The sequence below is a fragment of the Eupeodes corollae genome, chromosome 1 (genome assembly GCF_945859685.1).
Source record: "Eupeodes corollae chromosome 1, idEupCoro1.1, whole genome shotgun sequence".
Classification (NCBI taxonomy): domain Eukaryota; kingdom Metazoa; phylum Arthropoda; class Insecta; order Diptera; family Syrphidae; genus Eupeodes; species Eupeodes corollae.
In genome coordinates this window covers 159367442-159382526 of record NC_079147.1, presented here as the reverse complement: position 1 = coordinate 159382526, position 15085 = coordinate 159367442, and the positions used below count along the sequence as shown (strand labels likewise).

The following is a 15085-nucleotide window of genomic DNA, read 5'->3' as shown; positions in this document are numbered from 1 at the left end:
CAGTGTAAAACATTGTTTATTGTTAAACGTTTTTTAAAATCATCATATACACAACAACTCTGCAGTAAAAAAAAATCACTTACTTACAGAAGTTTAACAGATTTTTGTTTGAAAAATAAAATATTTTGGATTACGATAAATAGGTTTTACTTTTTTAATATTTGTTTTGTCATTACATCCGCTTTTAATTAAAAAAAAATAAATTCCAAACTATTTTAAACAGCCAGATCGTCGGACCAAGTTATAAAAATATGGATTGCATTTTTTTGTAAATTTCAACTGTTTTTCATACTAAAATATTGTTTTTCCAAAAGTACCTAAATTAAATACATTAATATATCAAAAGAAATAAAATACAAGACCAACAATATGAAAAAGGCACTTTAATTCGGTTCACAATTTTTTCTTTTAAGACACATTTTCTAATACTAATCTTCATGATATTCATTTTCCGAGGAGGACGAAAAGATTCTTACGTAAGACCACTTTATACCATATTTGAAAAATGCTCCCAACGGGAAATAGTACATTAAAAATTGTATTAACCAAACCCTGAAATTCATATACCATCTAATAATTGAATATTGGTGCAAATAGGTGACTAAAAACAAGCCATAGCTAACAAGAAACCGATCCCACCAGCTGAGATCGGAGAAGTACTGTTTTTGATTTGGAATCTTGACTCCGTTGGGGTAATCTTCGTCGTAATACTCATAACCCTTACAATAAGCCAATCTTTTTGTGAAGAATATAAATGATCCCGGAGTGAGCATCATATTAACTGGTTTTAAGCCGACTAAAAGTGCTTCGGTCATTTTATAGAAATCCGTCGAGACATTATCTAGAGCGGGTCGATAGACTTTTTCCATTGCAATTTCAAGACGCTGCCTAGTGATTTCCCAATTCTCACCACAAATATTATATTCATCTTTGATTCCCAACAAATATCCAAGGACTCGCCACATATGTGAAGTGCTTTCAAGAAAATCCGGATCGTAGAGCTTTATTCTCGGTGCACCCAATGTTATAAATCCAATAAAACCAAATTGGGTAAGGGCCATATCCTTTTGGGTGATTCCACCTACTTTAAGTTTACCACATGCTCTGCTAGAGCGAAGGTGAGCTTTTCGCACCATATTTAGACTTTGCCAAAACTTGGATCCTTTTTTGACTGGATGATCATACCATGATAAGACATGGAATATGGTTCGAACATAACGACGAAAAGCGGTCGCAGGTGTCGAAGATTGACGTGTACAGATGAGGACATTCAAGATTGATGGTATAGCTAAGACAGCTACAAGTCCGCTGAGCATGCCAGAGAATATCACAAAGTGGTATTTTCTCATGTATTTTTGACCACTGAAAATAAACAAAAAATTAAATATTAGTTCTTATTAGAAGTATAATATAATTATTTTAAATTAATTTAAAAATTAAGGTACTAGTTAATTTTTGTTTACTGAACCGCATTAAATAAAGAAAAACAAAAAAACAATTTAATATTTTAAGTTTAAGCGAGATCAATTAGCCACAAAGATCATGCGATTTAACATTGTTTGATTGTGAGAGGCTAAGATGAAGACCGTGTTCACATGACTCTTCCCCGAACTCTAAATGCATCAACATTACTTAAGTTATGACCAAGATACCATTCGACATGTAAAATAAATTGCCATGCACCAAACCGTTCCAAGGATGGTATTGCTTTCCATGGTTCATACTTTGTAATGAAGTAACCAATTAAAGCATACGGGTCAAAGGTTCTATAAGGCCATAGGAGGTGGGGTGAATTGGTAAATAGAAGAGGCGAGGATTTCTCAGGTTGGGGTGTTAGTATTAAAAGAAGCTATTTGTCAGCAATTTCTCTATATTCCCAAAATGAGTTGAGGTTTAACGATAAGGAGGGCAAAATCAAAGGATTTTGCTACGGAAGGTATTGAAGTGCAAAACGTAGAAATATTCATTGGATGCCTTCGATTCTTGATATATATATGCTTGCTCTTGATATGGAGTACAAGCTGAGGCGCAAATATTCGGACAACATTCATGTAAAGCGACCGAGTCACATAAGATGCAATGAATTTGAAAGGTAAAGGGATATTTGACAATGTTGGCAGTAATTGTAAAAATAAAGATAAGAGGGCCTAAATGACTACCTTGGGGAACACCAGAAGTGGTTAGAATAGGATTAGAAAGAGCTGATATAAATCGAACATTAAATTCACGATTTTTAAGGTAATCCATTTCAGAAAAAGAGGATCACAACCTAAGGAGGAAAGTTTGAAGACTATAAGATTATGAAAAATTTTGTCAAATGCTTTGCTGAAGTCAGTGAAGACTATAACAATTTTCTTCCGGTTTTCTAAGACTAAGGTGAATGAAACGAGATCTACAAGGTTTTTGCTCGTAGATCTTAGGTTTTATATTCACTGCAAAACTTTGCTGATACTAAAGGAAGGAAACGGTTTCAGTACTTATATTTCAATTGTATCATTTTGTAATAATGTCATTCCATTCATTTGAGCTTATTTATACTATTTTTGTAAATTACCGTAAAATATATTAACAAATGAATAGTGAATCTATAATGAAATAAATCTGTTCACTATTGTGTTTAATTATAAGTTTTATAATAAAGATTGTAAGTAGTATTTGGAACAAAGTACATCCAAGGAATGTTCAATGGTAGACATAAGCAATCAAGAGGACACAAGCGTCCACAGTTTTTTCTCAAAACCCACCTCTATATATTAACTTCCACTCTAACCTCCCCGTGGTGCCTAGTACCTCAACTGAAGATTGGGTTCCAGCCCCAGTAGAAAGTTATTGGGGGCAGCAAACGAGATGGCGTTAAGAGTTCCAGTAAGGTTGAGCTACTTAGTGAACACCTTATAGGGCTTCTACGACTTATTCGGAGCCCAGGCCTATAAGAAGCAGTTTATCCAGTTCCCTGTCCTTGAATTTATACTAAGGATCTGGCCCTCCAGGTTGGCCACGTAAAAACATCATAGTCCCGAAGCAACAACAAGCCTCGGATACGGACGGATTTACTGTTAATAACCTACGCAAACGAATTAAGGACAACGAACTTCGGAAATGCACGTGGAATGTTAGGCTCTTAATAGACCACGTGCGGCCGACGAATTAGCGGAGGCTCCAGACTGCTATAAAGCAGATATCACTGCCATCCAGAAAATACGATGGGATGAGCCGGGCAAAAAGAGGATGAAAAACAGCGACATTTATTATGGTGACTGCTACCACGAAAACCAACAGCGCTTATTTGGATGCGGCTTTGTCATTGGAGCCAGACTAAGATATGTTCTTCGAGCTCTTAGACAAAACATAGAAGCACTGTCCCAGCTAAGATATTAAATTGTCCTGGGAAATTTTAATGCCAAACTAGGAAGAAAAAACATCTTTGGTGGAATAATCGGGAAGAACAGCCTGCACAACAAACACTTCTGACAACGGATTCAGGCTCATAGATTTTTCTGCGGGGCGAAACGTCATGGTAGCCAGTACGCGTTTTTCACACCTCAACATCCACAAAAGAACTTGGAGTTCCCCAGATCAATGTACCGTCAACCAGATTGACCATATTGCGATCGACGCATAAACTTTCCAAGGAGCTTACATCGACTCGGACCACTACCTCGTTGTAGCCAAGTTGCACTCCGTGTTTCCAGGCCCAAAGCAAAACAGGGTGGTGCTTGGAGAAGGTACAACGTCGAACGGCTACAATTGCAAGAGATGGCCAAATCCTTTTCCAACCGAGTTATAAGTAAACTCTCTCGAAGTTCTCTGCCGCCAACACAATGTGCTGGGTTTCAAGAAACCACCAACAAGGTTTGATGAGGAATGTCGGCAGGCAAATGCAGCCAAACAACTGGCATGGAAAGCGGCGCTGCATAAAAGGACGAGGCGAGAGGAACACTGACTTCTAAGAAGGAAAAAGAGAGGGCGTGAGAAGCGTGCGGTCGAAGAAGTTGAGAGGTTTAAAAGCAGGAATGAAGTTCGAAAGTTTTATGAACAATTGAAACAAAATTCATAGGTACATAAACCTAGAACCGAAGGCTGCAAAGACAAAAGTGGAAACGACGACGAACCGAATTCCGCTGGCAGGATGATCCATTCAACATAGACGACGAGAGCCAACAATTCTGACCTCCCGACTTAGACGAAGTAAAGATTGCCATATCTAAGCTGATGTCTAACAAAGCCACTGGAGCGGATGGCTTGAATGCTGAGCTCTTTAAAGCAGCCGGAGATAAGTTGGTGGGCAGAAAGCATGCCCGATGAATGGAACCTCAGTTTTGTTTGCCCGATCCTGAAAAAAGGATCGGGCACCAACTAAAGAGGAATCAGTCTACTTCACATCGCCTATAAAATCTTCTCTGTCGTAATATATGAACGTCTAAAGCCCATCGTCAACAACCTGATAGGTCCTTGTCAGTGTGGTTCTAGACCAGGAAAGTCCACAGTTGATCAAATATTCACATTACGGCAGATCCTGGAAAAACTCAAGAACACCAAATCGACACCCACCACCTTTTCATCAATTTCAAGGCCGCATATGACAGTATCTACAGGGACTAGCTGTATAGAGCCATGTCTAGTTTTGGCATTACTGCAAAACTCTGATAACTATGGAGAATTCACGACTTCGTCTATCTAGGCTCCACTGTAAACGCAGAAAACAACACCAGCGCTGAGATCAAACGCAGAATAACTCTTGCTAACCGCTGTTTCTTTGGACTAAGAAAGCAATTGAGTGGTAAAGTCCTCTCTCGAGGGACCAAAGTGTTGCTATATAAGACCCTTATCATCCCCGTCCTGCTATACGGTGCAGAAGCATGGACCATGACAAAAGCGGATGAAAGCACCTTCGGTCGGTTCGAGAGAAAAGTTCTTCGTGTGATGTACGGTCCCGTATGCATCGAAGGGGAGTGGAGGAGAAGATGGAACGACGAGCTGGACGGGCTGTACAGCGACGTAGACTTAGCCAGAAGGGTAAAATTCCAACGACTAAGATGGCTGGGTCACGTAGAGCGCATGGAAACCAATGCTCCGGCCCGAAAAGTCTTCGAATCCACACCCACAGGACAGCGCAGTAGAGGAAGACCGCGGAAGGGAACAAGCTAGATGGAGAAGTTTGTTGGGTGAGGCCCAACACACAAACCTAGACATTATTTTATTAATAAATGTGCACGATTTCCAAACGTTATTCAAGAGAATTTTGTTATATTTATTATGAAATTTTAAACCAAACAGAAAATAAATCTAGTGACATGTATCAAAGAAACAAACTCCTCTTTTCGGAGTATTGATAGTTTAAAAACCACACGTCGAAAAAAAACACCCGTTACCTTAAATTTTTGTCGGTTCAGCTAGTCAGTTGTCATTTCTAAGCGGGATTTCAAATAGTTAAAAGTAAATATTTGTTGTAAATTTATCAAATTAGTTTCAAGATAATTAAATATTCTTTGTTATTGTTTTGTGATTAATTTAAATAATTGGAAGTATCAATATCGTCATCATAATGATAGAAAAATGTTTTAAAAAACATCGTTTATTATTATTTTATTTATTAGTACTAGATTATCTAATAAGATGGATAGATTTCACGACATATTTTCGTAATGCACTGTTTACTTTATTAATAAATCCTATGACTAGATGAAGTGTATTTGTACTGAAATATGGATAATTATTAGTTCATCTTGTTGTTGATCACTTAACATGTAGAAGATGATTATATAAAATTGTTTTTTAAGATAATTTATTTTCAAATAATTTAGCTTTACTTGTTACCTTAGCTTTCATTAAAGTCACCTTCTCTTTCATATGATTTTTTGTTTTTAAATGTCAATAGGTTATCAGAATTCATTCATGATTGATAATGCATAATTTTTTAATCATTCCTTAGGAATATTTTTATTTTCTCATTGAATATAAAGTATTTTTTTATCTAAAAAAGAATATAAATAATAAATGAGTATAGATTATTCAAATACATTGATATGACGTAATTTAATTTAGTATAGAATGGTATTAGTTAAGCATTATATTACTTATAATGAGAAGATGAATGTGCAAACAGCTATGGCCAAAATAATAGAAACACTTCCAAATATTTATTATTATTTTCTTTGGAACTAGTGATATGTAAGGTTCTAACATTTTTACATTTAGTTTTCATTGGGTTTTGTTTTTTAACTTCCCATAGGAAGTTTTTGTAATGGGTCCGATTTGTCAAATTGAACATTTTGACATTTCTTGACGTTTCAAGGTCTATAGAGTCGAAATAAAAGATTTTTAGAAAGATGTCTATACGTCCGTACGTTCGCGACGTTTTTTTCGTCGTCCATAGCACAAGAACCAGAAGAGATATCGACTTCAAATAAATTTTGTTATACAGTTAATAAGACAGAAAGATGCAGAAAGGGCTCAAAAGAAAATTGCGTTGGTGTTTTTTTTACCATAACAGTTTGAAAAAGGGTGAAAATTGTGGTTTACCCGAAATGTTTCATGAACCAAAAACGCTTTACACTTGAATTACATTTTATATAATATATTGTAACGTGATACCAAACAAATATATTTTTTGAAAAAAATCCAATCAACTGTTTTTTTATAAATCCAAAAAAGTGAAAACAAAATTTTCACCTCGAAAATTTTACGAATACAAAATGATTGTATCTCCAAAACAATTTTGTGCAACGAAAAATAACGTTTTTAATATCTAGTTAAATTTTTAGAAAAATCGAATTGACAGTTTTTTTTATAAAAAATAAAAACTTAAAAAAAAAATACTCAAAGTTGGTACAAATTGAATTTCGACTCAAATAATTTTTTAAAAATTTGAGATTATGGCTTCCAACTAATTTTTACTTATAAGAAATACTGTTTTCAACATTCAGAACAATTTTGAGAAAAATCAAATTAACAGTTTTTTTTACAAAAAATAAAAATCTAAACAAAAGAATTTATAAAAGTTGGTTAAAATTGATTTACGAACAAAATATTTCCTCAAATCTTTGAGATATTGGCTTTAATTTACTTTTATATTTCAAAAAATATTGTTGTCAACATTCAGTAAAATTTTGGGAAAAATCTAATAGACATGTTTCTTACAAAACATAAAAATCTAACAAAAAAATACTAAAACCTGGTAAAAATTTACTTAAGACTCAAATAGCTTTTCAAAAATTAAAAATATTGTCTTCAAACTTGTTTTCGATATTCAGTAGTTTTTTTTTATAAAAATCCGAGAGACTGTTTTTTCATAAAAAAATAAATTCTAAATCAAATGCTACTAAAATTGGTAAATTTTTTTTTCTACTAAAATTCTATTTAACAAAACTAAATTTTCAAACTAGGCCATTTCTTTATATGTAAAATATTGTTGATTATTTTCAAATTATTAAGAATAATTCAACTGACAACTTTTTTAACCCAACACGAAAACCTACAAAATTTTTAAGTAAGACAAAATTGACAGACGGAATGGGAAGTTATCAATGTGGGTCGCATCCCAGCCTCTTTTTTTATTTATGATTTCAATGTAAAGATTGCATTCATTTAATTCTGTTAAGACTGACTTCAAATTTTGCAATCTTAAATCATTTGGCCCAAAAAGGACTGCGATCATTTTTCTCCAACCATTTGATTGAGTAGTTTGTTTTCTTTTGAACAACCATTTTTTAAGGGCTTAACGTTTTACTAAGTACAAATTTTCTAAATATTTAGCAGTTTACTAAGCGACTCCAAAATTATACATGTTTGTTTTCGTTGTGCTTATTAGTAAATTTAAGAACATTGAGCATTGGCCCAAAATTTAAACCGATAAAGGAAAAAATCTTAGTATCTCTTAACAGTTTGCTGAATTTAAAATCACGGAATTTCTACTTAAACTTTAAGCAATTTGCTAAATCCAAATGATATCGGCGCAATTAATATCATAAAAACAGTCGATAAAATGGTCCAGTTTACAGCTGGGAATTCCAATTAATAGGTCTGTTTAAGCTTTTTGCTTAGTTTGTTTTCACGAACTGTTACTATTAAGCCATGTTCGGATGCCAGTTTTTAGTAAAATTGAATTAAAAATTGACTAGTTAGAAAATGAAAAGAAAGGTTTAAAATTTTGAAGTCTGTTAGTAAATTGCTAAATACATACAAATTTGCTACCTAGTAAAATGGTGAGCCCTTAACAATAGGTTCTTTAAAATTTTGCGACATCGTTTTTATTTTGTGGACTAATACCTACTGAATAAATTGTAATACCAATTATACCCAAATGTCCAGGTATTTAACTACACGGGCACAAGAAACCCTGTTAACCAGGTACTCGGATAGATGATTACCTGTTATTTGAAATTTTAGACCCAAAGCTAGAGCTTCGTCAATTTTACAATAAAGATGTAGGTACTAATAATCCTGCTACAAACGACATCTAAGAAGAACATTTTCTTGTTAATTTATTACTTTTTCCTTTTATTCCTTGAACTGAAATCCTCCACGTGAAGTGAAGGCCAGCCATCTTCAGGATACCAACAAGTTTTTTTACAGCTGATTTGCGTGCTGCAGATCTTTTAAGAAAATGAAAAGTTTTTATAGAACTTTTTCTTTTTAACATCGGTCTATTCATAATTATGAATCATTAGATGTTTTCCGTTAGGATAAAATTAAGTAACTTTTTTAATTTTTAGCAATTTGCCCTTCGCCAGGTGAAGAAAAACGAAGTATACAAAAATACAGAATACAATTTTATTAAAGTGTTTATTTGTAAGTTCCTTAATGCTATACTTATAGGTCTAAGAAAAAAAAGAAAGTAAGAAGTGTTCCTATTATTTTGGTCATATCTGTATTATAAAAACACATTTGCAATTGCATATAGGGGTTTGTATCTTGGGAAATTGGCATCAATTTAGTTGTAAATTTAAAGCCTTAATTTTCATATTCCATTGAATAGCTCATGGGTTAACATCGATATACGATACCATTTCATACTTGTTTATACTGTAATTAGAGATATTAACGGTCACGCTATTACCACTATGCCTATTGTAATAATATGTATGAAACCTCAAAATTGATATGCCTGTTATTAAAAAAAAAACATGCAATATAACGGAATAGAACAAATTCAATCTTCCATATCACAGGTTCATTTATGTTCAATGTACGTACATACAATTTTAGTTATTTTACTTAACATAAAACATGAGTATATATATGTATATAATAAAACATAATTTTATTAAAAGTTTTAATGAGTATAATACAAATTGCATGTTAAAAGTTGTACAAGCCATGGAAAATGTTTCGTTATTCTCTGGTCGTTTTAATAATTGCCAAAGCAGCAAACAAGTAGTGCAGTATTGGGACAACATGAACCGGCCGATATCTTCCTTCTTTCAAAAGTTTTTGAAAAAATCATCCAAGCTCAAATACTTCTTATCCGACTTTCGCACTAAAAATAGTTATACTGCAGCTTTAATAAGAGTCAAAGAGGATATTCCAAAGGCCATCAATCTTCAGTAGATAACATTTGTATTGCTTTTGGACTTTTAAAAGTCTTTTGAAATATTAAATCAGTCTTCACTTTGTGAAAAAACTTAAACACTCGTTACACTTTCCATCTAATGCAGTCCGACTAATAACCAATAGGCCACAAGCTGTCAAACTCAATAAAGCTCTTTCGAATTTTTATTACACATAACTGGAGTACCGGAGCGATCTATTCTCGGACCCCTACTGTTTTTAATTTATTTCAAGTTGTCTGTTGGGCTCAATATACTGCAGTTTCTTTGAATAAAGAACTTGATGCAATTAAGCGCTAGTTGGACAATCATGGTTTAGTGCTTAACCCAAATAAATCAAAATGTATTGTTATTTTTAGGAACAACCTAGAGCTTTCATACTTTCCTCCTATCATCTTAAATTCCTTTCGTATAGAGTACGTTGAAGCCGCAAGTGCTTCGCAACTATTATTTTCTTACGTGGCCAGGAAGTCACCCCGACAGCACAACCCCCACTGGAACCCTAGATCCTAAGTATAACTCCGGGACGGGGAGCCGGATATAGGCCTGGGCTCCACTGGGGTTCGAACACAATCTCCAGTTGAGGTACTAGGCATCCGATGTTCACCATGGGGTGGTGAGAGTAGGACTTGATAGACAGGGGTGGGTTTTGAGAAAAACCTGTGAAAGCTTGTGTCCTCTTGACTTGACGCTTATGACAGCATCTACGGTGACGAGCTGTATAGAGCCATGTCTAGATGTCAAAAAAAGTTTTAGACAAGGTGATGCGCCATCATATGATTTTTTTAACATCGTCCTCGAAAGAATAGTACAGAGCTCACACGTCAACACTAGAGGCACTTTTTTTCAAAAGTGTGTCCAATTACTAGCATATGCTGATGACATTGACATAATTGGAAGAACTCAGCGTGATGTCAATGTGGCTTTTGTGAGTATTGAGGCAGAGGCGGCAAAAATGGGTTTAACGGTTAATGAGGAAAAACAAAGTACATGCTGTCGTCAAGAAAGGACATACAACACCGACGTCTTGGTCAAAACGTCCTCTCTCGAGGGACCAAAGAACAAAAACCCCTAGTACTACAATGGCTGCGTTTAATCTCGAATTGGATAGGCTATCGTGAATTGTTGCGTTCATACTCAGTCAGATCCGGATACCTCTGTGTTGGTGTTTTACGTGTAAAGGAACACCTAACCCAAAACAGCTCCTAAGTCAAAAAAGTAATCCAATGGGCAGGTTCACTAGTTCAACTAGTTGCCTTGGTCAAAATGTACGTTCAAAGAATGAAGTTGACTGCAAATGAAGTCCCTTATGTTGCCTAAACCTGCCCAATGGTAACTACGAATTTCTGGTATATGTTGATATCTGAGAGAACATCTGATTCAACACATGGTTAAATTTGAAATTGCGTTGAAAATTGTTTGATTTACAATATTTAAAAAAATTTAGTGTTACAATATTTTTGGACTTCAAAAAAATTATATAAATATAATAAAATTTGTTTTTATTTTTAGCCAGCTGAATTGAGGATAGCCAGATACTCTATCCGACATAAGATTGAATGCAGCCAAAATGTGGAAGATACCTTAGTATCTGGTTGGCTGGCGCAACAGTCCGTTGAGAACTATGGCCCAATGACTTACAACTCTCAACCATTTCTGTGTGCGAATAATGTTGTCAGGAATGGAGGAGACCTACAGTTTATATGCCGAATCCGAACGGCTAATTTGAGAAAGCACTTATTAATGACAAGAGCTACTCTTTGAGAATTTGTCGATTCCTAGGCAGGGATCGAACCCAAGACCTCAACCAACGCACTAATCATCATGTCACGGGTGCTACCCTAGCAGATACATAGTAGAAGTTAAACTTATACAAATTTGTCATTTTTGCTGTCAGAAGTCTGAGAACTGAAATTTTATGATTTGATTTCGCAAAAATTCTCAATAATCTTAGAAATATAAACTGGCCTGATTTAGGTTTGACACTATAATTCACTTGAGATGGCACTTCCCCAAATAAATTTTTAACTTCCTCCATAGATTTTTCCATTAAATTAATATAATTATATATGTGCGTCTAAAATTACAGACAAGACTTATAGTATCAAAGATTAAATAAGCTTTGTTTGTTTGTCCAAAACTGAAAAAGGAAGAAGGTCTCCTTTCTGTACCTACTATAGAGGAATCAGTATACTTAACATTGTTTGCAAAATCTTCTCTGTAAAAATCTAAGGCCGATGGTCCTTATCAGTGGGGTTTTTAACCAAACGATCAAATATTCACATTAAGGCAGATAATGGAAAAAACCTAAGGACATCAAATTGACACCCACCATCTCTTCATCGGTTTCTAGGCCATGTACAAATGACAGCATCTACAGGATAAACTGTATAAAGCAATGTCTACATAGTTTTGGCATCACTTCCAAACTCACCCGTTCGTGCGAGAGAATAGACAATGGAGAATTCGCGCTGCTCCAAAACTGTAGGAAAGAAGTTAACCGAACCTTACAATTTAAAAAAAGGCGTTAGACCATGTGATGCACTGTCATGCTATTTCTTTAATATCGTCCTTTAAAGAATAGTGCAGAGTACCCACGTAAACTCTAGAGGAACAACCGTTCAAATGTTTCTTGCTAAACCATGTTTCTTTGGGCTAAGCAATTGGGGAGTAATGCCCACTCTCGAGCAACCAAAGTTTTGCTATATAAGACTTTAATCATCCTGTCCTTCTATACGTTGAAGAAGCATGCATGCTATGACAATAGCGGATAAAAGCACTTCGGTTCGTTTCGAGAGAAAAGTTCTTTATGTGATCTAGGGTTCTGGATGTATAGAAGGTGAGTGGAGGAGAATATGGAACGACGAGCTGAACAGCCACGTAGACTTTTTTAGAAAAATAAAAGTCCAACGACTGATAAGTATGGGTCACGTAGAATGCAGGGAAACCCATGCTCCAGCCCAAAAAATCTTCGAATCCACGTCCAGAGGACACCGCAGTAGATGAAGAACGCGGATCAGATGGCGCACTTAAGATACTCATAATTAGAAACTATTAATAACAATTGTAATGGAGGAAATTCTCCACTGAGGTTTTGATATATTTTCTTTAAGTGTTTTTATTTTGTTTTGTTTTATGTGACAGTCCATAAGAGACAGCATTCTCGTCTACAATGTCCTCGAGTTATAAGTCTCAACTGACTATCGTAAGCCAAAAGAGCCCCTAAGGTCTTCAAATGTCTTTACGATGATTTTTTGTTTATCGATTTTAAAAGAAAACTAGGATTGGATGCGATCTTTTTTCTTTGATGATTGGAATTCGAATAAATCTTGAAATGCATTATATTGTTCATTTAACTTCTGATTTCTGGTTGACATTATTTTACATATGTTTTACTGTTGCTCAGAGAGAGAGCAACCATTGTTATAAGTTATATAATGCAAATTTCAAAACTTTTATAATTATTTTCTTGTCGTTAATTTTCGTTAAGTCACAATGTGTCAATGAATTATTTATGCAATGCAACACAAATCTTTTTAATATTAATAATTTAATTAATTTTTAATTTAATGATTTTTGTATATTATAATGATTACCTTATTCAAAAGTATTTATAGTGGTTTTAATTAAAAAAATGTAAATAGAACTTGGTTCGTTGAACAATCTATTGGAAAAGCAATTTCCCACAAACGTCATAGAAGGCTCCCATCTACAATACATCATATCCTGGAATCACAAAAGAAACTACAATTATCTCTAACCAGAAACACTAAATTTACACCAACTCAACCACCATGGTCACTTCCCCAGGAAACAATAAAACTCGATCTGCAAGAACTACCTAAAACCAAAACTTGCAATAACATCTATAAAGCCCGTTTCCTAGTGATATTTAATGGTATGTCTAATAAAGGCTATAATTTTATAACACAGACGGATCAAAAACAGACTCGAATACTGCTTTTGCAGTCGTAGCCCAAGATGGTTCAACTGTCACTCAAGGCATTTTACCGAACATGACGTCAATTTACACAACCGAAGCGCTAGCTATCTTAGAGGCTTCCAAGATATGTATACAAAAAAAAGGAAAATGTGCAATCTGCTCCGACAGCTTGTCATTGCTAAAAGCCATTGGGAAGCCAAGAAACAATACATAAACAATAGCCAAAATTCGGGACATCATATCCAAATCAAAACCAAAAAAAAAATTAAACTTATTTGGACTCAAAGCTCCGACGTACACTTACAATACCTATTCCCGCCTTGACCTAAAAAACTACATTGTTAAAATGTATCATAAACTAGCTTTGCTTGACTGGGAACATTACAAACACCATTACAGCTCTATCAACCCGAATAAGATTCAACCAAAATATCCAATTGACTTACCAAAATCCTATCTGAAAAAATTCATCCTCCTTCGCCTTGGTCATACCGGCTATACTTTCGAACATCTACTTAAAAAAGGGCATCCACCCACCTGCCCCAACTGCAATGACATATAATAACTGCAACCCATCTTCTGTCGTCATGCTTCCTATCTGGGCTATACTCAACTTTACACCTACACTACATCACCAACTGCATCACAATAGACCTACTCTAAAATCCGCAACATAATAATATTATTAAAATTAATGAAATACTAAATATTCTAAACCTTCATATATAATACCATATTTTTCTTTTATCCTTAGAGCCGAAAGCCTTGGCTGCTATTTGCTCTTTCCACATATTAATAACAATTTTAATTGTAAATTGATATTTTAAAAATAAATAAATAAAAAATATCTATACTGCAACCTCTTATGTTTTCACAAGAGGAGATAGAAATTACAAGGAAATAAATTTTGGTGTGAAATAAATAATACGAACATTATTTTCTACCTTTTGTATTGGATATGTAATGAGGATAGAACATACTGTGAACACCATAGGTCTTTAAACTACATAAATACCATGATAACTTTTGTATATACCTGTAAATATAGTTAGTTTTGGTGCCTAGTACCTACCCATTAATTAACTTAACATACTTTCGCTGGAAGTAAATTTAATTAGTGAATTATAAGTGTTATGCTTGAGTCGTCGTTAAAGACATAGATATTTTAAACTTACACCATATATCAAGACCTAGTTTAAACGTGACACATTCATTAATGAAGAAAAAAGTCATTTTTGTAAAGATGCCAATTGATATAAGATTATTTACACTTCTAATTTTATTTAATAAAACAATTATTTTGCCAACAATTTTTTAATATTTTTATTTTTGCATAAATCATAATAAATAAATCAATGGGCGCATTCATTGAGCAAGTGGTCTACGTAGTCAAAATTCAAAATGTTAATAAAAAAAAGGTTAGCTATGAAAGACTGTATTGGAAAACTATACTAGACATCCTACATATAAAAATTGTAGATAAATAGGGATGCGTCATTAAAATCAATGGAAACCTACTAGCATCATTAATTTAACAAATTGTGGATAGAAGTTAAGAAAAAAGGTGCGTTCCGAAAATTCTGAAGACTTAAGT

At 34.2% G+C, this 15085-nt stretch overlaps 1 protein-coding gene across 3 annotated transcripts in view; it reads right to left on the bottom strand.

Moving 5' to 3' along the window:
- Positions 1–363: 363 nt before the first annotated feature.
- LOC129938991 (uncharacterized) overlaps positions 364–15085 on the bottom strand; it is a 31182-nt gene continuing 16460 nt past the window's right edge. For all 3 annotated transcript variants that reach the window (XM_056046838.1, XM_056046837.1, XM_056046839.1), the window contains exon 3: positions 364–1362. In XM_056046838.1, coding sequence (XP_055902813.1) covers positions 429–1362 — 934 coding nt within the window. In that variant the 3' untranslated portion in view covers positions 364–428. The remainder of the gene's footprint in view (positions 1363–15085) is intronic.